Source organism: Papio anubis, chromosome 8 (assembly GCF_008728515.1).
Source record: "Papio anubis isolate 15944 chromosome 8, Panubis1.0, whole genome shotgun sequence".
Taxonomy (NCBI): domain Eukaryota; kingdom Metazoa; phylum Chordata; class Mammalia; order Primates; family Cercopithecidae; genus Papio; species Papio anubis.
In genome coordinates this window covers 128,237,315-128,254,523 of record NC_044983.1, presented here as the reverse complement: position 1 = coordinate 128,254,523, position 17,209 = coordinate 128,237,315, and the positions used below count along the sequence as shown (strand labels likewise).

Below are 17,209 nucleotides of genomic sequence, written 5' to 3'. Positions count from 1 at the left end.
ACTCTTATTTTTGTCGGTATGTGTGTCCTGTTTTACATAATGTCAAAAATTATAGGTGCCTTTCATTACTCAGAGACAAACGGGTGCTTCCCGCAGGTGCACGTCAGTTTAGGACTGTATTTTTGGCCCAAAATGTACTGAACTGTGATAGGAAGCAGACCCTCTTATACACTCTGTCCATCTCAAGGCAACAGAGCCTTGGGTCTGCCAGCCTGGGAAATATGCTGTCTTAAGTTCATCCTTGGTTTTTGCCTGTTTCAACACAATTTAATCCAATGGAATTCAACTAAATTCAGCACATGTATGTAGAGTGCCTTGGTAGGTCCAGAAAGTCACCTGACCAGCATCTACAGAGATTATTGTGTCCTGGGAAGCACCTTTGTCAATCACCACAAGGAAAGCTGTAACCCCTTGGTGGTCCTAATTATTAAAATAATAATTAACATCTATATTTATTTATATAATATATATTAATATAATTATTAATATAATAATCAATAATATCATATAATTATATATAATTAATATAATGCCAAGTCTCCATAGGAATACATAGAGAATACTGGGTAAAAGAAAGAATGTTGTTCTTCTTTCTCTTACCTTCCTCATCTCTCATTCCCATCTCTACATCCAAACTCACTTCCTCCTGCTTTCTAAATCAGTTAATAGGACCATCTGCTTCTTGGGTCATCCTTGACTCCTTCTCCATCAGTCTCTGCATCCATTCAGACTAGTCCCTAAACTGTTCTTTAATCTTTCCTGTCCTCTGAACCCTTCCTCTCAGCTCAAGCCTCAGCACATCTCCTAACTCCATTAGGCTTTAGCTGATCCCCACTCAGGCCTTGACCTTGGCCCCCTCCCATCCCTCAGCCACACAGCCCCCACGTACTCATCCTGAAAGACAAACCTACCTTTGGTCCTGCAGGAGCTACAGGGATGTCAGAATTCAGTTCCTTGCAATCCGGCTCATGACAGCCTCATGCCCTAATCTGTCTCCAAAGTGCTCACCTCCCAAGTCACATTGAATGCTTGCTGTCAGGCCTCTGCGTCGTTGCATGTATTTTTCTCTCTGCCTAGAACCCTGTTCTGTTTCACTTGATTGACCTCTACTCATTCTTTCAGAATCAGGTTCTGCATCACCGCCTCCTGAAAGGCTTCCCTCAGCTCTCCAGCTGGTCACAGGTCCCCCTCCTCTGGGTTTGCAGTATTCAGAGCTTTTCTTTCTCTCCCCTTATGCCTGGTAGATACTGTCCAGCTTCCTGAACATACTGTAAGTCCCTTCTTTATATCGCCCATTCCCCCAGCACAATTCTTGGCACAGAACTGGGGTTCAGTATATAAATAAATGCAAGGCTAAATGAAGGAGGGAGAACAAAACAATGAATGATACTCAAAGCCCACCAAATAAACACAGAGCACTGCCCTCCCACGCATCAGAAGGTTAGCCCCAAATTAGTTTTCCTAAACAGATTTCTGACCCCTTACTCCATTCCCCAAAATTTCCCTAATAGAATACTGATGACTGTAAGAAGGTATAGAGAACCCAAGCAGCATCGTTCCTCCTCTTCTCTGATAAATGGTCATAGTTTGACTGCCTAGAAAATACTTTCATTTCTTCCACAATAACTGAGTTATCCCTGCTATACACACAGGCCTCCAGCCCCTGATTCAGGGTCATTGCCCCTGTGATCAAGCCTGCAGAAGCACAAACACACTGAGAACTTGAGGGTTTGGGCACAGAACCTGATTCTCCCGCATTGCTGGGTGTGCCGTGGTCTTTACTCAGAAAACTTCTGAAGAGATCATGCGCTGCGTCTGTGGCAGTCAAATTTAATCCACACCCTCAGATTAAACTGGGCAGGATCCTACACGGAAAAGCACACTCTAGGTGTGGCACAGAAAAGTTGCTGTCCAGGAGCCCCACCCTCCAGGAAGGAGTTACAGATGCATCACCTCTTTATCCCAGTTAACACCACCACCACCGGGCTTTGTTAATTAGCATAATGAATGCTGGAAATAGGTACATACCTATTGGTCAGATACATAGCATTCAAAACATAGCTTGGCTAAATGTATCACAGTGTCACTCCTATGCTGGCAGGAAGAGATTGTGACAGATTCCTGAGCCCAATAGCCCTAGAGCCGTGGCTTGATTCAAAACGGGTCTGTGATCAGTCACGGATATGAAGGATTCTTGTTCATCTGATTTTGACAAGAAGGTGAGTTGAGTTCAGCTGTGAGAATAGTATTAGTTCTGTCTTAAATAAACCTTTCCAACAAGGTGCCAAGGATAGCAAGCTGGGGCTTCACTGGGGCCACTGAACAGGTGACAGGTCGTGACAGTTTCTGGGCCTGTTTGCTAGTAACTGCTTGGATGTGTGGTAGAATTCGGAGACTTGCTTTCATTACAATCCACTAGTGAGTTGGGAGGGGAAAGACCTCCAGCCATCAAAGATGAGCATTGTGAAGAATCAGCTGACACTCCTGGGCCTCCAGTGTGGGTTAGGTAGGTTCAGAATGGCTGTTGTAGGTCCTGGAGGCATTGATATAAGGATGGAGTCTCCCAGGGTCCTTCCCAGCAGATGGTGCCCAGCCTCAGGAGAACCGAGGCCTGGTCAGCTGCACCAATACAATGGCCCCTGCCCCTCTCCTAGACAGTGAGCTTCCTTAACAGGAGGAAGATATCAGGATCTCTACATCCCACTTCCCAGCGCAAAACAGATCTGAGTAATGACTGTGGCGTAAAGGAAACCCGAACTGTGCTACTGGTGAGCTGAAAAACCTTGAGGAAGTTCCCTTGAGTCCCTATGCCTTATTCTCCCCCTCAGTAAATGGAGAAAATGCCATTTCTCTCCCATTCTTAGACGATGAGTGGAAATGACGTATGCAATGTGAACTGCTGGTCTATGCCCAGGCCTCTGAGGGAGTTGTAGAAAGCCCCAGCTGCCCTCGGCACAGTGGCAGGATGGACGGGCCAGGAGCTGCTGCCCTCCCTGCAATCGTCAGCCAAGTCCTCTGCAGCACTGCTGGGTGCACACCCTGTTCCTTGGCCCAGCTGGAGGGTCATTCTGAAGTGTGTTTTACACTGATCCAGGGAATTAAGTACAGCTGGCCTCAGAGTCCACCCTTTATTGGCTGTCGTCTCTTCTCTGTGTTACTTCCCCTGAGACTCTGTTCATATTCCTTGTCCTTCCTATTTAAATGACACTCCTGAATCTTTGTCTCATGGTTGATTCTGGGAGACGCCAAACTATAAACTAAGACACAAACATAGCACTAAGCACATGGCAACACCCAACCTGTGACAGCAGTAACTAATAACTGATAGGGCCCTTTTTAAATGGCCCATCCTATTTCTAGGCATTCATCAGCCATCTAATCTAGATGCATCTGGTTGCAATGAGTACCACAGGTGTATTGTAACTTTCTCCACTGAGGTCCTGGCACCCCAAGATAATGACAAACACTGACATAAAACAGACCCCTATAAACTGAACATCAGGCAAAGCCTCACAATCACTCAACATCAAGCCTTTTGGATTCAGGATGAACCCAGAAGTATTTCCGCCAAGGCTTTTTTTTTTTTTTTTTTTTTCCCTATCAAATTTTACGTCTGGGTGGCATTAGGGGACATTTAATCTGCCTGTTTTCCATTCATTTGCACTTCAAGATTTGTCAAAACTAGCCATATGCAGCCCCAGAGCTTTCTAAGATGTTTTTCTGAGAAATAAGAGGGTTGACCCAGCCAGGAGCAAATAGTTGAATACACTCAGAAATGCTCACTGGAAATTTGGGAGATCCAGATTCTGAGTGGATTTCTCTCTGGAGAACACATGTCAACACAGGCACCAAGGTGAAGCGAAATCTCATATTCTCAGCCATCACTCATTGCTGACGGCAGCAAAAGGTGCTGTGTCTCCAAATCAGATTAAAATAGCCTCCAGGTGTTTTGTGGGAGTGGTTGTTTGGGGTATAATTGTTTGTTTGTTGGGGCTGGTATTAGAAGTCCGTCCTAACTTCTGTGTGGCAGGTGACCTGAATGAAGCTTTTACCAAACAGGAAAGGTTATGCTAAGGGGACATTCTGCGTTCCTACAATCCTTGTCAGTCCACTAAGATGGGCAAACAGGAGGTCTGCTGTATTTAATAATCTCTGTATCTCTCACCCCATCTAGCCTGTGAGCTCCTTGAGAACAGAAGCCACTCTCGCCCTCTTTGCCTCCAGACCTGGCCTGGTCACCTCACCCTCACACCTACCCAGCAGCTGCTCAGGATATGAGGGAGGGAGGAGGAAACACAAGGGCTGCCCCAGCCTGGGGGAGGGCTCCCCACCAACTCACCTCCTCCAATGCTGTTTGCACATCTCCCAGCTCCCCCCCTGCAACTCACAGTTGACCCTACAGCTTTCCTGAATCTTCTGTTCCCTTCTCCCAACAGCCCTGTAACATCCTTGAAGTAGAAGATCCCATTAGCTGGCATTAATACCCAATATCTGGAGCATAGCTGGCCCCAAAGCGATGTCTGAGGGGTGACACTCTCAGTTACCAGAGACCCCTTAATTTTTCTGGCACAGTAACAAGGAGAACCCCAAAGCACTTTGCTGTGTGCAATTACTTCCAGTAAGTTGCACACAGGATGGTGGAAGCAGAAGGTGGCAGAGAGAAGTGGGTAGAGAGCTTCCACAAGACAGCACTGGTCTCCTAAGCTGAAGGCTTGAGCCCTAGCCATGGCACTAATGCAGGTTGTTTCTTAAGGTGTGTCATGTCAGAGCTCCAAACTTCACTCTCATGAGTGAAATTGTGATATAACCAACTGCCTCACCAGAGTGCCCAAAGGATCGATTGAGTTGTACGTGAAAGTACTTTGTATAATGCAGTGCAGATATTTACTACTTGAACTTGTGTTCTCTTGGGTTGTGATTTCCTACACCTGGCAATCAACTCATTTGTGCTTTAAGAACAAATGCTAATTCTCCATTACCCAGGTCATGTGTTGAACCACAGCCTGATAGTATCAGTGAATTGATCAACAAAAGCAGAAGTCTGTACCCAGAAGTCCCATGGGTGCCTCTGCTGGATGTGCTGTTAGGGAACCAGGGACCAGAGAACAAGGCATTCTTTGACAGCCTAGGGAGCATGCCAGCACTCCACTCGGTAATCTGTGAACAAATGCACCCACTGCACAGATGGAAGCTCTGAGGCTGAAGGTGGTCAAATGTCTTGAATCAGGTCACAGAGCTAGGGGAAAAGCCGGGCTCCATTCCAGACATTTTCACTCTCAGCCCTTGTGCCCTATCTCCCGTGTCCACTGTGAGCCTGCCCTGCTCAGCACCACTCTGCTGTTCCACACACATTCTTCTTTAATCCTCCCGACTACCTGGAGAGTCAGAGACCACCATTATCCTCACTGAATAATTGGGAATGCCAAAGCCTAGAAGGGCCACGCAGTGAGGACACATTCACACTGGAATTCAGATTCCAGGGCCGGATTCCAGAGTCTGTCTTCACAACCATCTATCCCATTGTTAAACTGGGAGGAAGAGGCCAGTCCTCAATCAAGGTTAGTGGGGATGGAGTTTGTCTTAATTGTCCCTAGCGCCTCCCCATGTTCTTTCAAATCATTTCACGCCCTCCCCTGCAACTGTTCCTATACCCAGAATCCTCCTCTTTTCCTCCATCAATATCTGTTGTTAGAAAAGGGTATCTATCAGTTCTTCACGCTGTAGTTAGAATTTAAATTATTACACTCTCTCCCTCTCACCTCCAGGGGTTAATCATACTAAAAGGCTGACCTCTTATTTTGAAGAGGAAATATCTGTGCCCTGTAGTCTTCAATTGGGGGTAGCCTCCTACTCAGCCTTTGTATAGGGCAACCTCCAATTTGGAGTATCAAGGCTGCCTGAAATCCCTATCATAGTGCAGGCTTCTTCAAGCCTTGCCCTCACCGCACAATATACACACACACATAGGGCACTGAAAAAAAAAAAAATTTCAAAGGTCTTCTGGTAATCACTTCTCTGGGAGGCCAGACAAGGGCACAGTCCTCATTTCTTGGGCACATACCAAGCACATGCTCTGGATTGAGCAATTCACTTTGGATTTACTGCCATGAAAATATCATATGTCTTTCTTGAAATGCCTGTGTTCACTCGGTGCTCCTGGAGTAATGAATACCATATGTTTTCTACCCATCATATAAATGAGTGATTAGATTTTATTGACCCCAAAAGAAACTATTTATGCTTTATGGAATTCCACCAAATTCTGTGATATTTTCTTTCAGAATTTGGTGACCATGCACTCCATATAACATATATATATTTTTTTCTATGCCATCTTTGTAAAACATAGCTCAATGGTGGGAATCCAGAAACTAATGAAACACAATTCCGTTTTTAAGATATGGCAGAAAACAATGACAAACTGAAAAAATAATAATAACATCATCTAATATGAATACCACAGATCAGGAACTCTGCTAAGTTCTTGATCTGCAAGGGCTGATACAGAGGAGTGGTTAAGAATGGCCGTGTGAGAGCCGGAATGCCCAGTTTCAGATCCCAGCCCTCTTATTGACAAGCTCTAAAACCTAGGGAAGTCCCCTAAGTGCTATGTGCCTGAGTGTCTTCAGCTGGCAAACGGGGATGATGATGATAAGAGTGCCTCCCTTGAAGCACTGTGTTGAGGACTTGTGAGCATAGGTCAAGGCCTCAGAGCAGGGCTGCCTCAGAGGGTGTGCTACATAAGTCATTTCTATTATCCTTATTTTTTATTGTTATACCCTCTCCTTTCATCCTCCCAACCCCATGAGATGGGTACTGGTATTATTCTCATTATATAGACAGGCAATTAGGCCTGAAAACATTCATTGACCTACTCCAGGTCACACAAGTGGTGCCCAATGCTAGGATTTAACATCACAGACAAACTTTCCACAGACAGGTAAATGCGCAATGGTGGCACGCCGCTGACTGCACTGCCTAACAAAGGAACAGGCAGAGCATCCATGAAGCTCTGCAGTCGAGGAAGCACTAAGCCCTGTGGGTAGTCAGGGAGCCCTCTTGGAGGAGGTGACATAGGGTGACATGGAATGCTCTGCCACTGGAACCTTGAGAAATGCAAGATATAAAGGTGTGGGTCTCAGAAGCTTCCCTGGGAGACAGAAGAGACCCTCTGCCAGCCTTTGGGAGACCACTTCCTGCAGCAACACAAGCACCCAAGGGTTCCCACAAAAAGAACCCCATTAACCCTCTCACATCAGGCGCTCAGACTATCTGGTCAGCACCTGCACATGCCTTCATTGCTCTCAACTCAGAAGGTGGAGAAGCAGCATGGCGGTGCTTTCCCAGTTCAGGTTCTGGCAGATAAACAGACAACGAGGAGCAGGGCTTCCCCTCAACCTCACTCTGGAACTAGAAGAGGGAAGGCAGCAGCTGGCCCCATCTTCATCATAACTCAGACTCTCAGGGATGGAAGGAAACTTTCAAGCCAACAGTGCTACGTAAGTATTGTCCGGACCATTTGTTAGAACACAGATTCCTGGGACCCACCCTGAGGGCTGGGGTGTGGCCTGAGACTCTGCATTTCTAACCAGCTCCCAGTGATGGTGGTGCTGGTGGTGCTGGTCCTGTCTTTCCTGATCACATCAGTAGTACATGGCTGGCCAGTCCCTAGCCCAGCACAGAGTGGGCATCTGCTTTTTCCTGATGGGGGTCTGCTGGGAGAGGCAGTGCAGGGCTGAGAGGGTAGAGAGGAGATGCCACTGGCTGGGGGGCCTCAGGCACTAACTGCCCATCTCTGGAAACTGAGAGGCTGGGGCAGATGATCGCAGAGATGCAGCCTCACTGTAATGTTTATATGTTTATAGAAAAGAGCTTCCAAAAGAAAGAAGAGGAAGGAGAAAGCCCAATGGTTATTTCTGTTAGTTGAGTCCATGCAATGGAGCCCACAGTCCTTGCACCCATCATTGGAGTGGGCAGTACAATTGGTAAACCTGGAATTTCTTAACTCATAGAGGGAGAAAATACACCTGGATGGGCATTAGTTTGGGGGACAGATTGCATTTCAGGCTCCAGTTTTCCATCCTTGTTTGTAGTCCTATTATTTGCACATGACTTTGCAGTTCCCCCCACTATAGGAGCAGAGTCTATTTCCCACCCTTTGTCTCTTGTTTGGCCATGGGATTTCCTTTATCCAATAGGATGAGGCAGAAACGGTAATGTGACAGATCTGAGCTCCACCAACAGAGACCTTGCTTATTTCTCCTTGCTCCCACTTCTGCCATCTACAGAAGAGTACGTTCCTCCAGAGGAGGATGAGAAACTCATAGAGTAGGGCCCAGATGTGCCAGCCAAGACTAGATGAGATCCATCAATTGCCACCTAACCCCAAGATTCTTGACAGCAGCAGACTTGCCCTGCTGGGCCATGCTCCCTGCAGTCCACCTGCAATCTGAGGAGCTAAATGGATGCTTCCCATAGAGTTCTGCTGAGATGCCAGGGTTGTTTCCATCCAGTATAATTGGTAAAGTTTTCTTTTCAGAAGTGTAAGTTCCTCAGGCCACAAGGAGAGCTCATAAGAAAGTAGCAGAGGGCCTTGCTGGTGGGAAGAATAATTTTGAAGGAATATGGACAAATGGCAAAGACTTACTCTTGATGAACTCCTGGCCTCCAAGACGCAATGTCACTTGGCGGCTCTCCTGGTCATATGTCACACCAGGACACGTAGCATTAGCCCGGGCTTCAGAGGGATCCATCCAGTCTTTGACATTGCAAAGCAGGACATTGGGTGAGCTCAGCAACCCACAGATGATGGCAACTGAGGAGTACAAGAGGGAGGAGAGGTCAGTGTGATGGAGGCAGACCTTTAGAGACTCTTCTCTGTCCCCTGAGAGCATTTGCAGATAAAGATAGGTGACAGCATCTCAGGAGAAGACACAGACGCTAGAACTCAAGAGTCTGGTTTTAAATTGAGACAATCCTGCCTGAGAGTACTGCAGTTATCTTATTGGCAAATTTCCAAGGGGAGGGCCACCTCCTTCAAACCTGCTGATCCCTTCCCTCCCCATGAGAGCTCTTCTTCATGGCGCCCACAGCACTGACAGTACCTCCAACATCCTGAGGGCATCACTGCCAGAATCCTCAGTCACCATGGTCTACACCTGCTGAACAGGGTGATTTTCCTGAGCTGCTGCTGCTTCAGTTTCCTCCTCCTTTTTCTCCTGCCCTTCTGCCTCACTTCCCATCATATTCTCTCTCTCTCTCTCTCTCTCTTGCTCTCTCACATACACACACATGAGATCAACTTTGAAGGGTCTCATAAAGGAGTATTTAGATTCAAAGTAAGAATTTTTTTTTTGAGATGGAGTAAGAAACTATTAAAAACTAACACCTATGCACCAATGACACATATTTCCCTGTTAGGAAGTGAGCTCCTCATCTTTGGACATATCCAAGCAGAGACTGTGTGTCCATATGCCTAGGATGTGTGGAGAGAAAACTAGGGGAGATGACATTGGACTCTTTTATCCTGAATATGTCTCCTGACTCTGAATTTTAAAAAGCTACCCAAAAATTATGACTTTGTTTAGCATCAGGAAGACCTATTCCCAAGCTAATGGAATTTGATAGTGATTTTATTTGGATACATTCAAGTAACTCACACGTTTTTTACCTCTGCTATGTGCCAGCCACTGTGTAAGTCTTTAAGAATATTAATTCCCTTAATTCTTATAGACATTACTATCTCCATTTTACCAATGAGAAAACTGAGTCTCATGTAAGTTAATTAAGCTGCTTGAGGATATTTAGATTTATAAATTTGTATCTATTCCATTTGGATAAATAAACCTTCTAGGTAGTAGAGTTGTTCAGACTCCCCTGGAAAAAGAAAGGGCAATATATTACCCCACAACTCCTACTCCATTCCTCATTCTAATTTCCTAATTTATGTCCAATCTGGATCTAGTTCTAAACCATTCTATCTCCAGAATTTCCCCAGAGTAGGTGACTCATGGATGTCTGGCTTAAAAATTTCACACTGTGTCCTTTTTGCTTCTGCTGGCCACTGTTAAACTGCAGTAAATTTCTGAATTTTTAAAGTGACCTTCCAGGTCATCTAATATGGCGGTTTCCGAACATGGATGCTTAGACTGATGACATCAGAAATGCAGGAAAGGTTTTGAAAATGCTCATTTCTAGGTATCAACCACAGAGTTTCTGACTTGCTAGGTCATGTGTATGGGGCGGGGTGCATTTGGGCATAAGCATTTGTAAAGAGCACCATGGAGAATCACTGACCTAGTTAGACCACTTCGTTTTACAGATGGGGAAACTGAGGCACAGAAAGGAAGAATGGTTTTTCTAGGAGCTGAGAAATTGTGGAATGGCCAGCAGGCAGCAAGAGCCTCAGCAAGGGGCAGGCTTCAGGGCCAGCTGTGGAACGTGAGGGCAGCACCAGCAAGGGGCACACTCAGAGCCCGGGAGAGTTCGAGGAAGGCCGATCACTGTGGTCTGGCTTGCTTGAAAGCCAGGGAACAGAATGATGGAATTAACAAGAGGCAGGGTGCATTTTTCCTTTTGCTCTCAGACCTCAGTAGAGAAACCCATACAGCTTTCCTCTTTAGTGCCAAATGTCCTCGAGAAGGCTGTGCCTGGGAGGTGGGGGCCAGGGAGAGGCTGGAAGTCACTTTGCTGGTCATATATTGCCAGCTTAGCTTCAGTTGCACTCTTGTGACCCTGAAGCCACTCAAGGCCCTCAGAGCCCCACTTCCAAGCAGTCTCCACTAAAATGTAGTTCAGACGCCCCATGAATTTTCACTAATAACTCTCAGTGGAAACAAAGCCATGGAGGGGTAGAGATCGCAGGAAGCTGGAGACTTGTTGGGAGGGGAGAAAGGAAAGCAGGGGAAGTGGGGGGAATCCACCGGAGCTAAATGACTTTCCAGGCTGTGGTAAAGGATGTAGCAGAATTCTGTTCCTGGTCGTCAGCAGATCCAGCCAAAGCTTCAAAGGTTAAAACTCCAGATTTGCCCACTGGACAAGACTGGGGAAAACATCTGCCTGATACTTTATGTGTATTTCAAAAACGGCTTGACTTTCAGCATTGCGAGGTTTAGTTCAACATAATTCACAGATCACAGGTTAAACTTGGAGGGAAAAGCAAGCAAGCTGCCAGCCAGAAATATCATGGGAAAAAAGGATTTTGTGGGCTTACCGCTGCATGGAACAGAAACATTCTTCCATATATGATCCTAAGGAAAATGAAATCAACCTTTCCAGCTTGAAAAAAATCATAGGGTCTGGTGAGTCATCGTGCATCTGGGGAAATTGTGGTATCCTCAGAAAATACATTTAGTTCAAAGAGGAATCCTTGATTTGAGTTATGGTGTTTCTAAATATAGATATACATCAAGACAAATACAAGTGTGTGCGTGTGTGTGTGCGTGTGTGTGTGTGTAACATATTTTTCTATCTAAACACTAACAGGAATCCACATCACCTAATCATAGAGCATTAAATGTAGAAGGAATTTTAGGAATCAGCTCATTCTAATCTGTGTTCCTGCCCCACCACTCCAACAAAACGTTCTCATTTTAGCCACCCTGACCACTGTGAGCTAAACTCAGCATTTTTCAGGAATCACCTTATTTGAACTCTCAGCAGCACTCAAGACTGTTGACAACTTCCTCACCATGCAACCCTCTCCCACCCTAGCTTTCGTGAGGATCCACTATTCCCGTCTCCTCCTCCCTGTCTGGCTGCTCCTTCTCTATCTCTTTGCAGATTCTCTACCAGTTATGTAGTTTGCTCATCAAGATCAGCTCCATCCCCTCTATATTTCCTCATTCTGCACCCTCCTCCTAGAAAAATGCATTCATACCCAGACCTTTGATACCGACTCGAAGCTGTAATTTACACATTTATATCTTCCATCCACACTTCCCTTCTGAGCTCTGGATCTTTGCATCTAAAAACTCAGCTGACATTTTGTGGATGTCTCAAAAGTCACTTCAAACTTAGTATACCCCACATGGACCCATGGCCTTCCTAAATCTCCCTCTTCCATCGCCAAATTGGACATCCAATCTCTTTCATTTGCCACACAACAGATGAACAAGTTAGATACCTAAGAACAATCATTGACATCTCTTCCTCAATCCCCAAATTCAAAGTCCCATTGAATTTGCCTCCTGGGGATGCTTTGAATCTATCTTCCATTCCCCGTCTCCACTTCAACAGCCCTAGCCCAGGATATCATACCTTCTTCCCTGGACTACTGCGGCAGTTTCTAACTCATCTCTGCATCTACTCTGACCCCCAGCCACAACCTTCTCCACACTCAAGCCATGACATGGCAAGCACTCACGTCAAAGTTCAAATCTGATCATGACACTTCCTTGCTTAAAACATTCAGTGGCTTCCAGTTGTTATTAGAATAAAAACAACTATTCATGCCACCTAAAATGTTCTCCTCACTGTGGTCTGGCCTCTCCCTCCTGCCCCCTAAGCCTCTGGCCTTGTACTCTCTGCTCCAGGGACCACGACTTCCTCTAGCCTTCTCTTCTTTATCCTGCATCCTCTTCCCACAGGGCCTTTGCATAAGCTATTCTTTCCATTTAACATCACCTTCCCTCTTATCTTTACCTCATTTAAACCTACACATGATTCAAGATTTGGGGAAGTCTTAATTTATCTCTCCGAATAGGGCAAAACACTTATTATATGTTTTCAGTGCAATATTCACTTGTCTTCAGAGTCTAGCAATTAACACTTATCCTTTTCTCCCTCTGGATCTGAGAGGAGGAGGTGGAGACGGCGGGAGTGGGAGGGGGAGTAGAGCACAAGCTTCTAGCCATAAGTCAGGAAAGCCAAGTTCCACTTTGCTGACCACTAGAATGTGGGCATCAGGCAGATCACTTCCCCACTTTGGGGTCTGCCCTATTCAGTAGCATTGCTCTGCACCTACAGTGAGCATGGCTGTCCTAAAGGCTGAGGATAAATAATTCTTTCATAGCCTGGGGAGTTTGAATCCACCAGGGAGATTGGATATGTGAACCTGGATACAAAGCGAAGGGATAAAATAGTACTCCAGGAGGAGGAAATCACAAGGAGAGCTGAAGTTGAATAGGATAACTTGGAGGAAGGGGAATCTAGTCAAGTATGTGGGGGTTGGTGGTGAGAGGCCAATTAAGAGACTGGTACAGGAGCCAAGAAAATAATAATACAGGCCTAAATGCAGACTGTGGTGACAGGGATGGAATACACCTCAGTCTCAAACATGATAATAAGAGAGCAACCGGAAATTGGAGTGACAGCTTCACAGAAGGGAAGGGGGCTGTGGGGCATTCATCATGATCCCAGGTCTGTGGCTCAGGTGTCCTTCACTGAGATCGGCTGGTTTAGGGTAAAAACTACCCATTCATTTGACTTTGAGATTCATAATGGATGTCCAAGAGGGTATATCCGGACAGCAGATGAGTGTATGGATGTGGACCTCTGCAGAGAGGTCACACCCAGAACAAAGACCCACAGAGGTGGAGGGGGGACCTATCAAAGGTCCCAAAGGTCATCTAAGGATTCAACCCAGAAAGCTGAAAGAGAAGAGAAGGGGTAGTTTAAGGAGCAAGAGAAGGGCATCTTGGAGGTCAGGAGAGGATGGTCAGAAGTGGAGATGTCGAAAGAAGACCTCTTTCTTCCGAAAGAGGTCGAAAGAGGAAGGTCGAAAGAACTGGACAGCAGGAAATAGTGACAGCTGCCAGAGACGACAGGCCTATGGAGGAGCATAAGATGCCCCCGGTGACTGGATATCTGGTAGAAGCAGTTTGGGGGTGAGACAGGGTCTCAGCTTACAGGGTCTGGCTGTGGTAGAGAAGGAGAGCAACCAGAGAGGCACTTGAAGGAAGGTCGGAGGTCAAGAGCTTTGTGGGGCCGTGCATGTTTTGGATTTTAAGAAGGGAGAGGGGCTAAGAACACTCTACCTGCCTCCTGATGGGAAGCCCTGGAAAACACTGGGTTAGTGACAGGGGGAGAGCAGGGAGGAGGGCAGGGGCATTGTACTAGGCTGTTCTTGCATTGCTATAGATAAATACCTGAGGCCGGGTAATTTATAAAGTAAAGAGATTTAATTGGCTCATGATTCTGCAGATAGTACAAAAAACATGGTGCTGGCATCTACTGCTGGTGACGCCTCAGGAAACTTACATTCATGACAGAAGGTGAAGGGGGGGCAGGCATGTTATAGGAGATTAGGAGTTAGAGAAAGGGGGAGGTGGCATACACTTTTAAGGATCTTGCAAGAACTCACTCACTGTCAAGAGGACAGCACCAAGCCATCCATGAGAAATCCACCCCTGTTACCTAACACTTCCCACTAGGCCTAACCTCCAACACTGGGGGTCACATTTCAACATGAGATGAGGGACAAACATCCAAATTGTATTAGGCATGGCCCTGCAAAGGTGAGACAAGGGGCTCGTGTACCCAGGAGGCAGGGTTAGTCCTTCTCAGAAGGAGATACCCTCTACCCTGAGCCTGGTGGGGATATTGTGTAGATGCTGGAGGCAGCAACAGTCCTGGAGGTGAAACCAAAAAACACCTGCCTCCTGATCAACTCCATGTCTCAGTTAATAGTCTTCAGAAAACCTGGGGTCTCTCTGTCTGTAGCTCAGCTCAGAAGGATACCCACTCTGAACCAAATCCTCCCACTCTGTCATCTAAATACTGCTCATCCCACAAAGCCTGGCCCAAGTTCCTCTTCTTCCTGGAAACCTTCCCTGACCTTCCTCTTGTTATCCCCTTCCTTCACACTTCAAGGCTTCTATTTCTCTACCTCATCAAGTATTTGCATCGTACACAGCCTAGTTCTGAAGCCTGATGCTGAGCAGTGCTCCACACATGTTTGCTGAATGCAAGCAGGGATGAATAAATGAGTAAAGGCCATTTATTCCCCTTTCACGGTATACACTGCCTCTCCCCCCAGACCCTAAGTCCTTTTTATCTGTTCCTAATGCCTAGCACATTCAATTGCACATATACGGTGATCAGTTAGAGTCTCCTGTTGACTTAAGTGAGAACCATAACAAGATACATCAGACTATTTCAATGTTTTCTAATCTTTAGAATTTTTCATAAATTTAATGTGACTGGTCACATAGTGGCTTACGGTTTGATGCTGCTAAGAGAAACAGGATTGGTTTTCATATAAAACAGTCACAGTTTGATGCTGCTAAGGAGAAATAGGATTGGTTTTCATATAAAACAGTTAAGACCATTTTAGTCAATCAGTGGCACACCAGGAGCCAAATCTATATGCAACATTTTGCACTCATTATCTTAATAACAAGTAGTCCAATATAAAGTATTATTATCTGTATTTTATAAACAAAGGAAGTGCAACTTCGTTTAAGTAACTTGTCCAAGATCACACAGCCAGAAAGTGACAGCAGTGACTAGAACCCAGGTCCATAACACCAAAGTCCCTTCTCAACCACTAGGCCACACTGCTGAGTACATGAATTTATTTCCATAAACAGAAGAGCATCTCCATTGCTGAGATACTATTGAAAATGATAGGCATATTGATCACAGGACCTGGTACACAGTGGGCACTCAATAGATCATTGCTGAATGACTAATGGTGGGAAGTAAGAATGAGCTAACATTTTTTGACCGAATATGTCCAGTCCCAGCTTCACAAGTGACAGTAAGGTGCTGTAGAAGACACAACTTGGGTCAAACCCTGGCTCTATCACTTTTCAAGGTGTCTGACCATGAGCAAATGATTTAAATGATCTGAGCCTTAGTTTCTCAGTGTGTAAAATGGAGCTTGCCATATGTCCCTTAAAGACAGCAGAAAGGAACAAACCAGTATTACAAGGTGAAGGGGCCAGCACAGAGTATGACACGTAGAATGTGAATGTGAGTACCATGTGCGTATTGTGTACTTGGCTATTGCCTTCTATTTGGGTGTAGGCACTCACACTGTACACCCCATGCAGCTCCATGTTGTGTGTCCTGGCTTCTGCATCCCTGTGTGTTCCCCATCCCTTGTTAGGTCCTGGCCCTCACCACCAACATTACCTCCTTGGACCTGTGTGAGGACGAAGCCATCGCAACACAGATCACGGTCACATGCAAGAAGACAGAAGAGGTGAGCATCGGTCAGATTGGCTCCTGAGGCTGAGAACACAATGGGGTTGTACAATCCGGAAAGCATGTTTTGGAAACCAGTGGGTTCAAAGCTTTTCTGAAGTGTTGTGGTGGATCCTTGGCCTGGGGGAAGAGCAGAACAATATTTTAAAAGACCTCAAAACATGGCAGGGTTGGACAGAGCTTACTGATCTCATAGGACAGTTTGTTGACTTAGCTGCAACTGTGCTCGAGGTGGCGTGTGGGCCAAGATGAGTTGCTCTCTGTGCCACAAAGCTTCTGATGTGCCTGTGCATGAAGAGGGTGGGGCCAGCCAAGGCCATGGCCCCAGACCCAGGAGACTGGGACAAATGCCCATCACGTCTTCAAGGGTCCAAAGGGTATGTGTAGAAAAATGGCTATATATTTTTCTGTTTATTATTACCAGCAAATATGTATTGAGCCATAAGTATATACACCAACCCTGTGCCACATGCTCTACCTACATGGTTTCATTTGATTTTCACTGCCCTGCTATCACATGTGCTTCTGTCACACAAATTAGTTTAAACATGTGGTAGGGTAGCTTGGCCACTGTAATGCTGAAGTCACATTGCTTGCACTATCTACAGTTTTCTCAGCATCTCGTTGCCTTGTGCCATCAAACATCATCAAAGGAATGCTGTGTAAACAAATGCAGCTGAAAGCAGCAAACTGCAAGAACTCAGGACTGTACACAATACCCATGATCCCACATTCTTCCTCTTGCCTGAGACTGGCCCCATCCAGGGACTGTCTTCGAAGTTATGATTGCAGAGTTTTCCCTTCCCTTTGTGCAAGCAGCCCTTGTCTCCATAACTTAGCAGCCTCAACCCTTCCTTATACCCTCCCCCATCAAGCTACCTTGCCCTTTTACATTTTCAGAAGCATTTCTTTATTATGAATTCAACACATCTTTTTCAAAACTGTTCTAGCATTTTCAAGTAGAATTGTTAATTTTTTTTTCCATTGGTCTACCTAAAAGTGGCATGGTTTGAGTTTCCCGTCCCTAACTCTAGTTTTCAAATCAGCCCTGTTAATTTTA

General features: G+C 45.8%; 1 protein-coding gene across 3 annotated transcripts in view; it reads right to left on the bottom strand.

Annotated features, from left to right (window-relative positions):
- TG (thyroglobulin) overlaps positions 1-17,209 on the bottom strand; it is a 273,445-nt gene that overhangs the window by 180,062 nt on the left and 76,174 nt on the right. For all 3 annotated transcript variants that reach the window (XM_031669772.1, XM_031669774.1, XM_031669773.1), the window contains exons 26-27: positions 16,078-16,269; positions 8,648-8,815 (exon numbers count right to left, since the gene is read on the bottom strand). In XM_031669772.1, the coding sequence (XP_031525632.1) occupies positions 8,648-8,815; positions 16,078-16,269 (360 nt within the window). The remainder of the gene's footprint in view (positions 1-8,647; positions 8,816-16,077; positions 16,270-17,209) is intronic.